A 14,339-nucleotide genomic window follows, 5' to 3' on the forward strand; every position below is an offset into this window, starting at 1 on the left:
CAAGAGTGACAGAGAGAGATTGAAACGATTCTTCTTAGAATAAATTCTTATTTTTCTGTGCAGTTGGAAATCTTAAAATTTAGAACCGAATCTCGTGGGCAGTGACAGTTATGGGCAATGGTTCCTTAATCGCATCAAAGTCAGGTTGCAATTTCCGCGTCGTATAGCGTGTGCGGCTTGTGAATATGTGTGTGTATATGTGTGGCCGCATAAATCATACGCCGTGCGGGCGCTTTCGGTTCGCTTATCGCATTGGCATTAATCTTAGCGCCCCAAAGTGCCTGTCTGCCTGCCTACTGCCTATTGCCTACTGCCTTCTGTCTGCCTCCTGTCCTGACCATGGATATTTTGTTGGTTGCATACATCCCTCGACCGCCATTGAGTCTCTTGCACTTAACGGAAATTGCATGCATATTAAGTTGCAGTGGCGTGGCTCTGGTCTGGTGTGGTATGGTCTAGTTTGGTTTCGTTTGGTCTGTCCGGGTTTTGGTCGTTGGATCGTTTTAGTATGGTTCAGTTGGTTGGCGTAAGAAAATGGCATTAGGCCGCAACCGAAAATTGCACTCAATGAAAATTGATTTATACTTACTGGGCGCTATATTCCTTTCATTGATTTCCGCCAAGTCGATCAACTGGGTACCAATTTTCAATCCACGCACACAGCCAATGTAGCCCTCTAGTGCCGGCGAGTCGACATTGGGACGCAGCAAATTTGCTGGATCATAGCCGCCAACATGGAATTGAAAGTACTCGGTGGGCGGGGCCGGGGGTCGGTGCGGTGACAGAACCTCTGCAAATAAACAAAATCGAATGAGACAGCAGATAGATGAAGGGGAACAAGTGGTGGCAAAAGGAAAAAGGGGAAGAAGACTCCCTATTGGTCCTGCTATGGCTTCATTTTCCCTCGTCGTGTGTGTGTGTGTGTGTGTGTGTGTGTGTGTGAGTGCGGAAATGAGCCTTCATTGCCGGGGCATTTCGGTTTTAAGAGCCAGTCTCTTACTCCCTTTGCCTATTTGGCTTTTGCCTGGCTCTCGTTTTGGGCCCATCAATTTCGAGTTTAGGTTTGTCTAATTGAAATGTTTGCAGCTAACAGCAGCAGCAGCAGCAACAACAACTCATTCAATTCAGAATATATGGTGCAAGTGAAAGATCGCGTGAGAGAGAGAGAGAGAGAGGGCATTTGATTCTCTGGCCTTCTCTATAATTCCAGTTAACGCATTTAATTACATAAGTGCTTATGTGTTATTCCCTGCCATTTATAAACCAATCCCGATTGCAGTCCAATCGTTTTGGTCTCAAATAGCCTGCACATTATCATCGACATCTGAGAGAGAGGAAGAGTAATAATGATTGATTTTCTATCGGTTGTGCGAGTTGCAAATCGTCCCATTAAACGTTTGACATTGAATTATAGCCAAAATTGATTCATATACGAAAAAAAGTAAAAATTAAAAAATTTTTAATTCTCGCAATAGTTATTCAAAATAAAATTTAAATATTTTATTTAGCGAGATTTGTTGTGACCTTGTGATGTGTGCTCAAGAAGGATACTCAAGCATGGCTACAGTAACAGGAGATCTTAAAACCTCACATAGGATTGCCGTTTTGATTAGTTTAAAAATTTATGTTGGTATTTAAATGCCATTTGAGTTTGTATTTTTGTTTTTCCACTGATTTTTTGCATATACCATTTGCGAGATGCTTGGCATAAAATTGCAAACAGTTTATATGGCAATTCGAAATTTATTTTCAAGTTGTGGCATTATTTTTTGTTTTGTTTTTGTTTTTTGTTTTTTGTTTTTGTGTGTTAACATATTCGGAAAAAATAAAAAGGAAAGGAAAGCGCTCAAAAATTTCGTGCTTTATTTTTCTCTGTTAGCATCGACAAAGCAGCCTAATGTTTTTGTGCCATAGAGGGAAAACTTTCGCCATTTGAATGGCGTTTATTTTCAACAGATTTCTACTGACAGACACACACATATACATACACACATAACATACACTCACATAACATACACTCACTTATACACTCATACACTGGCTGCATAAAAAAACATTTGAAGTGCACATAATTTGGCGATCACAGAGCAGAGATTTTCACTCTCCATCTCTTTCACTCCTTCTGTGTATGTGTGTGTGTGGGTATGTGGAAAATTGTTGGCATTTTTGCAACTTTACTTGCTAAACAATTTCAAAATTTTTGTGCTGTGCTGCGCTTGGCGGGGCATATAAAGCCAGTTCCAAGGACAAGACCAAACCCGGCCAGGACAGGACAAGATAGGACCACTAGCAGCAGCAGCAGCAGCAGGCGTAGAAGCTATATCTAGTGCCAGGCAACCAAATGAAAATAATAATAATAAAAAAGAAATAGAAGAGTTGTAAAAGGGAAAGAACAAGAACAACTGAAGACCGAAGGAAAATCAGGAGGAGGGCAGGCTTTGTTGGTTCAATAACTTGCAGTCAAAAATCAAACAAGTGACTCCTTGGCAACGATGCCTAACCAGTTGAGACTAAACAGTGGGGCGAATGCATGTTGTGGTGGAGGCGGCGGCGGCGGAGACACTTCCCTGTTTTCTGACTGGACGCAGGCGTGGCGATATGCCAGTCTGCAGCCAACACTCGGCCAGAGTTCAGCCACGATGTACGGACGTCTACCAGGTACTAGCGGCGGGAATGCCACAGTGGCAGGTGGCGGTGTCCTGAGCGGCAGTGGAACGGGTGGTGCCGGCGGCGCTTGTGGCGGCGTTGGCACATCGTCATCCACACACGACAAGCTGAAAATTGGCTTCTGCACGGATCTGGACAAATCGGTTTTGGTCAACAATTTCGAGAAACGCGGTTGGCATCAGGTGAATGGCGACGATGATTGGCACTTCTATTGGGCCGGAGTGCAGACCTGCCGAAATATCTTTAGTGTGGACAGTGGCTATCGGATGCATGATAATCAAATGATTAATCATTTTCCAAACCATTACGAGCTGTCGCGCAAGGATTTGCTTGTAAAAAATATCAAGCGCTATCGAAAGGATCTCGAGCGTGATGGCAATCCCCTGGCTGAGAAAACCGAATCAAATAACTCGAGTGGCACACGATATCTTTATTTAGATTTCGTGCCTACCACATTTGTCCTGCCTGCTGATTACAATATGTTTGTGGAGGAGTATCGCAAATTTCCGCTAAGCACTTGGATTATGAAACCATGCGGCAAATCCCAGGGAGCTGGCATTTTTTTAATCAATAAGCTATCAAAACTAAAAAAGTGGTCACGAGAAGCCAAGGGTCCGTTTCATCCACAAATTGCCAAGGAGTCGTATGTTATATCCCGATATATTGACAATCCATTGCTTATTGGGGGCAAAAAATTCGATCTTCGGCTGTATGTGTTGGTCGCCTCGTTCAGACCCCTTAAGGCATACCTTTTCAAGCAGGGATTCTGCCGCTTTTGTACGGTGAAGTACGACACGAGTGTCACGGAATTGGACAACATGTACGTGCATCTGACTAATGTGAGTGTCCAGAAGCATGGTGGGGAATACAACACCCTACACGGAGGCAAATGGTCGGTCCAGAATCTAGCGCTTTATTTGGAGGGGACACGTGGCAAGGATGTTACCGATCGCCTTTTTGGTGCCATATCCTGGCTTATAGTGCACTCACTGCGAGCGGTCGCACCGGTCATGGCCAGCGATAGGCATTGCTTTGAGTGCTATGGCTACGACATTATAATCGACAACGCCCTGAAACCCTGGCTGGTGGAGGTCAATGCCTCACCATCTCTAACCTCGACGACTGTGAATGACCGCATTCTGAAATACAAGTTAATCGATAATATCCTATCGGTTGTTCTTCCCCCAGACGGTGTGCCCGATGTGCGTTGGAATAAGGTGCCATCGGCCGATGCTTTGGGTAACTTTGAGTTGCTTATCGATGAAGAGTTGGCTGCCCAGGATGAGGCTCAAAATAGTACCGCATCTTCACATCCCAAGGCCACGAAAGTTGGCAGCCGCTGGAAGTGACGAAAGTAGACGGGGGTCAGGAACAACCCCATATTGTTATGTTCCCTAATGTTGTACCCCGATAAGTCTTAGGTTTAAATAGTTAGATGTTTAATAAATAAGAATAGAACTCGGACTCACCTTTTTCGGGATTACTCCATGGTTTGTTGGCATACTCATCCAGTAGCAGATTGCCTCGATCGATGCTAACACTACGCTCATTCACATGCATGCGTGTCTCCTGCTCACTGCGGACTATGGCAACCTGAATGCTCTTAAGCGAAGCGGCTAGCGTGTCATCCAGCAAAGTGAGATTGACAATCTCATCGCCGTAATTGTATAGAAAGACTATCTCACGGGCCGCACTGATATACAGATGGATAAAGTTATTGTAATGATCGTTGGCATAGAGAACCAAGGCATTGGCGTCGTATGTCCGCAGGTTGATAAGCAAATCTTGGGTGAGTATGCTCTTTAACATTTCACGTTCACCCTCGATGCCATGCATTAGGCTCGCCGGAGTGGCAGTTACACTAAGATAGTTTCGCATTAAAAACGATTCCCGATTGATGAACGTTAAGGCCTTCTCATTGATGTCTGCCGCGAGGAGAAAGATAAAGAGATGAAGGGGGGGAGAATGGAAGAAGAGTTCATAGACTTTGTATTTTACTTACTTGTTTCACAGAACTCCCCAATGTGAGCCCAAGGATTATTGCAAACGCACTCGAAGCTGCTCCACAGCTCCTTGCACTGGGCACCGTTGCGGCAGGGCGACGGGACACAAGATGGCTTGCAGTCCTTAATAATTTCCGACAGATGCACAGACATATAGCTATAGATATCAAGTATCTCACCGTTGACCACTAGACCACGAAAGCAACCAATAAGTCCAGCCTTTACTGACAACTTCTTCAGAAGGTCGCTGTAAACGAGAAACGAAACGAAGAAAAACTGAGAGTGAGAAAGGGAGAGTAAGAGGGATAAGGAAGGCTCTGTGTGGGATTACTCAATATTATGACTTGTCATAACTATTCAATAACTTGGCAGCTGGGACCTAACATTTGCCTTTCCTCTTCTCCACCTCGTACTATTTACTTGGCGTAAAGAAGGAGAGATGGCAAAACCAATATCGTCATCATCATCAACATCAGAATTTGCAATCTTTTATCTCCCTGACTTTATGCAAATAAATTGCGACCCATCCGCGGGTTTTGACGCGTTTGGATGTTAAAGTTAAGTAAAGCTGCAAAATCGAAACTTCCACCCACGTCTCCATCGGCATCCCTTCTCCAACCATTAGCTTCCAAGGCCTCCTCGCCACTCCCGAAAGGGCCGTGAACGTGAATGGACATTGCTGCAAAATGGGTCAGCTGAAGTAAAAGTTTTTCATGCAGCTTTTACATTTTATTCATTTTTTTTTATATTACTTCAAAATACAACTAACCAAACAGAGGAAAAAAAAATATTTTAAATTTTTGTGGTGCAATTTTTATTAATTGGATATTTGTGGGAGATTTTTTTAGCTGATCTATTAAACCATGTATCTTGTAGTCTCTGGTAAAGTGATAAAGTCTTAGATTTTCTTTTGTGACGAGTCAAATTTAAGAACGTTTTTTATACCCTTGCAAAAAGGGTATATTAATTTTGGTCAGAAGTGTGCAACGCAAAGAACTATTAATAACTATATCATAAAGCTCCCATTGGAACAATCGGTGGTGAACAGTGACTTTGATCAATAACTTCGTTATTTCCTAAGCCGTTCTTTCGCAAACATTAGACCTTTGACACAAAAAACTTGCAAGGGTATACAAACTTTGACGCGGTCAAAATTAGCCCCGGCCCTCTGTTTAAAATTTGTTTATTATAGTTTCTAGAAGTAGCATTTTGACCAACTTATTGAGTTGTTAAGGATCAATGAGATTATTTAAATTTATATCTTTTATTGATATATTGATTAGAATCAAATTTTTCAATATTTTAAAATTCGTTAGTAAAAACGTATCCAAAATTTAACACAAAGGATGCTCTTTAGAATAAACCCCAATGCTTTTTATTCTTCTTTTTGACACTTGCAAGTTTTCTACACTTTTAAGTTTTCTGCAATATGGCTGCTGCTCTTCCATCCTTTCTCCCACTGTCTTTCCTTTCTCTCTCTCTATTTTTGGCTCTCTCTGGTTTTTGCTACCCCAAACAATGAATTGGCCAATAAAATCTCAAGTGTAAGCTTTTGAAAATTAAAGTGGCGGAAATGTCTTGTTTATACGCGTGCAGCGGCGAAAAAGTGAAAACGAAAAGAAAGAAAGTTGCTCAAATGTCTTTCTAAATTATGTAAATTTCATTACAATGAAGAGGCTGAGACGAGGACGAGAGGATACGACTAGCAGAAAGAGGAGTAAAAGGGATGTGAAGATGTCGCCACAGTTCTCGAAAAGCTCTAAGCAAAATTAAAATTCTTGTTTAAAACAAAAAGATGTGAAGACAAGAAGACGAAGAACAGAGGGAGAAAAAACTCTCGCAATTCTCTTTGGGGTTTCCTGTTGCCATTTTATTATAATTTCTTTTCACTTTTATCTCGTTTTTCTTTTCTGTTTCCTTTTTTTTTTTCTTCTTTTTTTGTTCTTTGCGTTATTTTCTTGTTATTTTTCGGTTGTAATTGGTTGACTAAGTTGCGTAATTGTTCTTTAAGCGCAAAAGTTATTGAATAATGACAAACGAATTGTCAGGCGGTGAAGCAGTGTTCTATAGGGAAAAGTCGGAAAACTGTTAATGCGATTTTCAGCCTAGAGTTAAGCCGCCAAAAGTGATGCAGATTTGTGAACAGACTCTCAGTTGCCCTGTAAGCATTTACCAATTTATTTAGCATTCAGTTACAAGGAGTGTAACTTCTTGCACCTACATATGAATCTGTACGTTTTCAAAGTTGGCTCAGACAACTGATGAATTTGTTTCGTTAATTTATGTTTTTCTGACAGAAACTAAACACTAAACTATTGGTTTTAGATATTCTGGAGTTATGGCTTTTAGCTAAAAACGATCGATTTGTATGTCGCTCTGACAAAATCCCTCACATATTAACCCGTCTACAGGGTACGTTGAAGTTCCGGTAGTTTATTTTCTTTTTTTTGTGTGTTTTTTTTTTTGTTTGCCGCTAGCTATTAAGTCATTAGTTTTTGCAACGTGTGCAGCATTTTTTGCACCACTTCAGCTATCTCTGTCTCTCTATGCTACATGTCACAAAATTCATTTTTATTTTTTTTTAAAAGACCCAGACCCGCTTCGCCCCCTTTACCATCAAGGACAGCCGCAGCCACATGGGGAAATGGTGACCCCATCACAGTGCGATGGGTAAGGGGGTAGAGACACGCGTGACACGCGTTCTGGCGTTGTAAAATGAAATTTAGCGCTTTGCCTTGCAAATGATGTGCCGCCGGCTGGCTGACACTTGGCTAAAAGGATTTGCTGTGTAGTGGCCATGGCCCCAAAAGCAAAAAAAGACGAAAATTGCTCAAAATTAACGGCAATAAAATGAAAGACAGTTTTTTTCGTATAATTTTTTGTTTTTCTTTTTTGGTGGAATGGAGTTTTGGGATGGGAAGGATGGGGCTGGATGGAAGATATGCAGACGGAAATCCTATTAACGTTGCAAACGCGCAAAGTGCGAAGCAATTAAGAATTTATTTAACACCGTCACAAGCAATTAAGCACTTTTCATTCATTCATGTGGCGGCCTCCGTCGCGTATGTCGCGCGTTGCACGTTCCTCCATCCGCCGCCACTGCCACCGCCGCTGCCACATGACACATTTTCCCCAATGACGACGTTGTCCCGTTTCCTGCCAAATAATTCGCATATTTGGCAAGCCAGTTGCCATGGTTTCCCCGTGTATTTTTTCCTGTTCGTTTTTGGTTTTTTTCCTTTTTTGTGCGAGTATGTTTGGCCGGGTAATCGATGGTCATGCAAATGATCAGCAGACAGCTGCTAAACAACATTACCATCACATGTCCCGGGAATAGTACATGGTCCATATACCACATAAAGGACATCCGTTAGCCACCATCATTAGCACCGTGCTCACAGAGGGTCAGAATGGCAGATAGATGACGGGCAGTTAGTCAACATTGAGTTAACAGCAGTTTGAACAATATTCCATATAAATTTGTACTTAAGGTTTGAGTACATGTGCGTTGAGAGTGGTCAGTACTTTGCTCTAAAGATCGATATAAGGATGTGACCCTTATTCAGCTCCATACGTTCATGTTGGCTCTTCCAATATGTTGATTAACTGGATTATTTATGAGCCGGCAGTGATTCCCCTTAATGGCTCATATTTTCCTTCGTATACGCTGTTAAGCCTTCTTCTTGTCGTTATCTCCTTGAATCGCTGTGGCCTTGATGTATCAGGAGGAAACTCTTGTTTTTTTTACTCAATTTTCATTATTACTTGTGTCCTCGTTTTTCACATTGTCTTTCTTGTAGGTAGAGTTGGCTCTTTCTCTGTGGTGTGTAGAGTTTTGGGGGAAGGGGCTTTTCCAAATAAATAAATTGATCACATTAATTGGCGTACAACGGCTCAGTTGAGTTTCGAAAAAAAGGGATGATGAGGAGGGGGAGAGGGTAACGAAGTGCTGCACTTTACCGTTAATTACTCTGCGTGTTTACCGCTCATCGAAATTTTATGAATGGCTGAAATGGTTGAGGTTAAGTGCAAATGTGCATACATTTTCCTTTAGCTCTGCTTTTCAATTTGATTTTTGCACAATTTTTAATAATTAAACACAGACACTCGAACAACCGAAACCCTTTCCTCACACCTCGCCTCCCATCCACACATCTCCACCATTCACATTTTGCATCGTTCTACATCAGCCAGTCAGTCTCTCTGTCTGTCTGCATGGTGGAAAGGCGTGGGGGGGGAACTTAATAAATTATGCCAATCAAGCATAAGCGCGTTTTAAGTGCGCCAACTGCCAAAGGGGCAAAAGCACTTCTCCCGCACAAAACAAAAAAAATATAACGAAACACAGAGTAAAAAAAGAGAAAACGCGCACACAAGTTGTTCTTCTTGCTTCCGCAGTCGGTCGGTTTCAATGGTGCTACCATCGTACTTTGTAGGATGTGCCTTCGCTTGATTATTGATAATGACTTTGAAATGAATTTCCAGAAAGGGGAGTTAATTTAATTATGGTCATACTTTTATACTTTTGCGGGAGAGAAAGCAACGATGTGAGGCGCGAGCGTTTTAGATGAGAACATGAGTTTTGGCAAATTAATTTTACGTGTTGTTCTTTCGAAAAGAAACTCTCTCTATATAAATTATATTAAATGAAACACTTTAAGAGGATTATATCAATATCTTTGGCTTTTGCTTCCATTAAGAAAAACGTTAAAATATAAGTTTACACATTCGCTATTGCAAGCAGATTGTCCTACTATCACGATTGAATAAATATCGACAGCGCCTAAATCAAACCAATCAATATACGTATACCCAAAAAAAAAAAAAATTATAATTTTATGATATATATAAAAGGAAAAAAGGAAAAAGAGTTTGAGAATCAAAATCAGGGAAATATATATGTATATATATATAAATATATACGAATTACGGCTGAACGTTAGTTTTGAATCGTTGGGGTCAAATTTAAATTTAATTTTTAAACCATTTTAATGCCTGAGATCAATTAGTGTAGAAATTTAATAGCTCTGCCTGTGGGTCATACTTTGAATGGTCACAGAGTTTGATTCTCTTTTTCTATCTCTTTCCGCTATTGGCATTGCCATTGTTGTTAACTACTACTGTCGGGGGCAGTTAGTCGCGCTTTTATAATTAAAACGTAATTGCCACAATAAATTGCAATAACCGCAACAGGCACTGGACCAATGGTTAGTAGCATAAGCTTCAGACTTGAGCTCCATCTCCCTGACGATGGTTTTGTAGTGATTATTATTACAGCTGCTGTTGCTGCTGCTGATGGTGATGCAGGCCATAAAAAAGCTTCTCGTGATTATCCCTTGGAAAACTGTACAAAAAAAACATCAACCATATCTACTCACAATGTGGCACCGCCTATGTACATGCTGCCCTCAAATGGTCCAAACTCCTCTTCGGGCAACAAATCGAGCATCTGGTAATCGGTGTTTATCATGAAGCGCACATGATACTGGTTGTAGTCGATCCATATTTTATGCCATTCGCCGCCATTTAGTCGGCGGTGCGAGTTAATCACCAGCTCACGCGTCGTTCCCGTGCTCAACGTAAAGGTAAACGTGAGCTGGTCATCGCCAGTGAGGGCCACCATAAACGACGGATAGTGAGCCCTTATCGGTGGCTGGAATAATAGTATGGCCTTTTCCCCCGTTGTCCGAAACGAGAAGGCAATGTCGCCCTTTCGCCATCCGGGTACTTCAATATACGATTGCGATGTGGTAAAGGTGACCACGTACTTTTGGGTATCTAAAACATGGCAATTTAATTCTAAAGTTCTATTTCACAATTGAATATTGGGTATTCACTTGTCTCTACACATTCCAGTGGCCCCAATGTAATGCGTCCCTGGGCCTCATCGTCCAGATCCTTCTGTTGCAGAAAGTACATGTTGGTTATGCCCAAACTGTGCGGTTCCTGGTAGTAACCTTCATCCGAATTCCATTTGTTCTCCTTCACATCGCAGTTGCATGATTGATTTGGGTCCACGCATGTCTTGTTGACCGAGCAAGGACAGGACCCTCTGCACCAAGAAAAAAAAAATGAGGTGAAAGGTATTAGAAAAACCAAAAAAGAGGGGATACGAATATATTTGCATAGAATTTTTTCTCTTGCTGCTGCCGTTGACAGCGCTGCCGGCAATTTGACGAGTCCCGTTGAATGACCAACTGACTGCCCATCGTCGTTTAACCGCAAACACACAGACATACAAGTACATTTAGCCATTTTCTCTCTTTTTGGCGATTTATAGTTGCATATTTCTTCCTTTTTTTTCTTGAAAAATTTATAGTTCAGTTATATGTATAGGCATAGGCATGGGCATGGTTAAGATATTATTTGAAAAGAGGGTCAATTTATTTTACAGGAACTGAATAAATAAGCTAATCTTGTACTAAAGACTATTTCCAGCCATGTTGCCATGGCGTTGGAGAGACTATTATTATTTTCAGCTTGTCGTTCCCCTTTGATTTTTATCTTAGAGAAGTTAGGTAAAACATTTCCCGTGTGTATACTTGTGATATATGAAATCGAAAAGCAAAGCTTACTCAAAGATGTGTTTGAAATTGTTCTTTTGTTATAGTGTTATATTTTTTATGAAATAAAAAATTAATTAGTTTTTATTGTGTGGAGAAAGAAATATTTTCAAACTATTCTTTTTAGCATACCCTTTATTCAGAGGGGTATGTCCGTTATATGACTATCGAGAATGTTGTTATAATCTCTCCATTGAAGTTATCGATATACCACAAATCTGAAATATCCAAAAATTTTTGAATATAATTATAAGCTAAGTCAAACATACCTATCTTGGGACTGAGCGAGAAATTAGGAAAGGGAATTGATATTCGTGGTTAGTCTGCTCTTTTGGATAATCGTATTTTTTGCAAGTATTTTTCTTTTTGAAGTTGCGAGTGGTGTGTGTGTGTGGTTTTGCTATGCATGTGCCACATCCGTTTCCGCTTTAACGTTGCGAACACAAAAACTAAGCGCATTGCAGCGCAAAGCCCCAAAACGAAAAGAACTAACCAAATCCAACAAGCACCAGGAACGGGAGCAACAACAAACAAACGATGCTGTCAAATTTTGAATGAGTAAAGACCAAACTACGACTCAATGATGGATGGGGTCCCATCTCCATCTCCCTGGTTTTTTCTCCCCATCCCATACACATACACACACACACATAAACATCAAGTAAAAAGCCAACTGTGTGTATTTTTTTACCCTTCTTTTCGGTCTGTGAAAGGTTTCGAATTGTGCTAAAGCGTAGTTTGATATTACTAGCCTTGGCCAACCAGAACGTCATTCATTCAAAGACTTGGACAGCAGCAGCAGAAGCAATAGCAACAACAAACACACAAAAATGGCAAAGAAAATGTGGAAATGGGCGAATTCCAAAAGCGAACGTTGTTTAGGTTTACGAATTGATTTAGTAAAAGCGGAAATTAGTGACCCTGCAAAGAAAATAAAACCCACATACACAGGGAAAAACTTCAAAATTGTTGCTTGGCAGCTGTTGCCTACTTTTGCGCGCTTAGTGATGCATTGTCAGCCACACCCCCGACTCCTACCAGTCCCATAACCAGAAGCTATGAATGAGTTTCGAAGAGCAGCATAAGAGAAATTAGGCGTAAAGACTACATGCATGCGATACAAACCCACACGCACACACACACACACACAAAATGAGAAAGCCATTCATTTTAAAAGGTTTCTGCCATAAGAAAAATTACCAAAGGCAAAGTTGATAACAAGAGAAAGCAAAAAAATAACGGAAGAGTTGTTTCGCAATATGGCGGTGGCAGTTGTAGAGTGAGAGTGGGCGAGTGGCAACCGAAAAATTGTCGAAACCAATAACTCGATGCTATCTTCCAACGCGATAGAGTAAAAGGTGTTTTTTAACATTTTTCTTTCCTATAGCGCAAGACAAAAATGCCTTGACAGTCACTTTTTGTGAGTAAAAGACACTTAAGTTGACTTTTGTTAACAGAATTAATTTGCAGTGGAAAAATGTTTCGAACCTACCTCGCTCTCGAACAGGGGTGAGCTCATAAACCTTATTAGCGCTGAGGCGGAAACATATTTGCCTGACATAAATACAACTTCAGCCTTTTTTTAGGACTAAACAAAAGTATTTTGCACTTTGGCAATTTTGTACTTTTTGCCTCATATCTTTTAACTTTGGCATTTGCCATAAATATAGTATATGTTTTTCCTCTTTGAGGTTTTTAAAAGGTCTGTCTATATTGTTATTTGTTTCGTAGCAACAAATTTAAAAGAAAATATCCAATTAAATGTATTTAAGCTGACCCAAAATGACGGCATCAGTCTAACTGACTATGGATTTGGATTTAGCCTAAAATTTTGCCACCAAAATGTACATTCTCATGCATATAAATAAATTTATACATGCAAATATATTTATCGGTGTAACCCAATGATACAGTTGTTTTTTTAATGCCAATTAAAATACAGACTAAATTGAAAATATGTGTTATCTAATTTATTGAATAAGTGTTATCTAATTTATTAAATCACTGTTTCAAAAGGGCATTTTAAAGTCGTCAGTTATTTTAGTGTTGCTCCTATGTTCCTGTTGTTTCGGGTTTTCAGCACCATAAAATTTTATGCCCCAATGCAGGGAAACAAATGTGATATGTGAAAGGAAGAAGGCCAAATGGCATCTCAGCCTGACTGCCCTTAAAAGTAGGCAACTGTTGTTGTGTTTCGTTCATTTGGTTCTTTTTTTTTTTTCGGTACAGATGAAAAATCAAATTTGTAGAGCTAAGCCAACCAACAGGCAGAGGCCACTTGAATGACCAGAAATGACCTAGCCCAGAGTGAAACTCAATGACAAATTATGCAACTGTCACACAGACATATAGACAGAGCGACACTCACATAGGGACTTCAAGAGGAAGAGAGACGGAGTGGAGAGCGAGAGTGAGACAGATGACCTCAGACAACTGACAATTGTAGATGAAGGCATAAGAGTTGGTCCTACTGTAGTTGCTGTTGTCAATGACACAAATGCTAGCAAATCGATTGCGTTATGAAAGTGAGTTGCAGTTGGAAATCTCTCTTTGGGACTGTACCATAGCGTACCATACCGCCCCCTGTGGGTAAATATGTCAGTTAGCATTAAGTGTGGAGCCCTGGCTGGGCTTATATTATGCATGTTCGAGCAATTAATTTAAGTTTCATTTACAATTGAAATGCCAGCCCCAAAGACAACAACTACAGGAGCAGCAACGTAGTTTGAAATGAAGGATTTATATTGTTGGATTACCGCACGTACGTAGTCCGGGCAAGTTATCCACTGAAGCAGAACTCGCCACACACACACACACACACACACCAACACATACACACTCGCACATGCATAGAGAGTATATACATACAATGCACAATGCGCTGCGCCGAGACCAACAAGTTAAGCAAATAGACTGCAACATTAATTGTGTGGCCAACGGCGAACCAAGCCGTAGAATACCTAACTGAACCAAACCGAACCGCACTGAATCGGGCCATTGCAAACCGGAGCGGATTAACTCCCCCATGTGCATAGGATTTTGGCCTAACCTGAGGTGAACATGGTGCATAGTGGTGCAAAATTCCTGCAAGTCAACTCTAATGCAA

The 14,339-nt window shown here is 40.8% G+C and overlaps 2 protein-coding genes across 7 annotated transcripts in view; one reads left to right on the forward strand and one right to left on the reverse strand.

Moving 5' to 3' along the window:
• LOC6638616 overlaps window positions 1-14,339 on the reverse strand; it is a 59,766-nt gene that overhangs the window by 16,665 nt on the left and 28,762 nt on the right. For all 6 annotated transcript variants that reach the window (XM_023181617.2, XM_023181618.2, XM_023181616.2 and 3 more), the window contains 5 exons: window positions 10,508-10,722; window positions 10,049-10,448; window positions 4,670-4,917; window positions 4,137-4,592; window positions 590-790 (listed from right to left, as the gene is read on the reverse strand). In XM_023181617.2, coding sequence (XP_023037385.1) covers window positions 590-790; window positions 4,137-4,592; window positions 4,670-4,917; window positions 10,049-10,448; window positions 10,508-10,722 — 1,520 coding nt within the window. The remainder of the gene's footprint in view (window positions 1-589; window positions 791-4,136; window positions 4,593-4,669; window positions 4,918-10,048; window positions 10,449-10,507; window positions 10,723-14,339) is intronic.
• On the forward strand, window positions 1,987-4,131 carry LOC6638617 (polyglutamylase complex subunit TTLL1). Its single transcript, XM_023181620.2, has 2 exons — window positions 1,987-2,142; window positions 2,235-4,131. The coding sequence occupies exon 2, from the start codon at window positions 2,493-2,495 to the stop codon at window positions 4,014-4,016; it is 1,524 nt and encodes a 507-aa protein (XP_023037388.1). The 5' UTR covers window positions 1,987-2,142; window positions 2,235-2,492; the 3' UTR covers window positions 4,017-4,131.

Source organism: Drosophila willistoni, assembly GCF_018902025.1.
Source record: "Drosophila willistoni isolate 14030-0811.24 chromosome XR unlocalized genomic scaffold, UCI_dwil_1.1 Seg144, whole genome shotgun sequence".
Classification (NCBI taxonomy): Eukaryota; Metazoa; Arthropoda; class Insecta; order Diptera; family Drosophilidae; genus Drosophila; species Drosophila willistoni.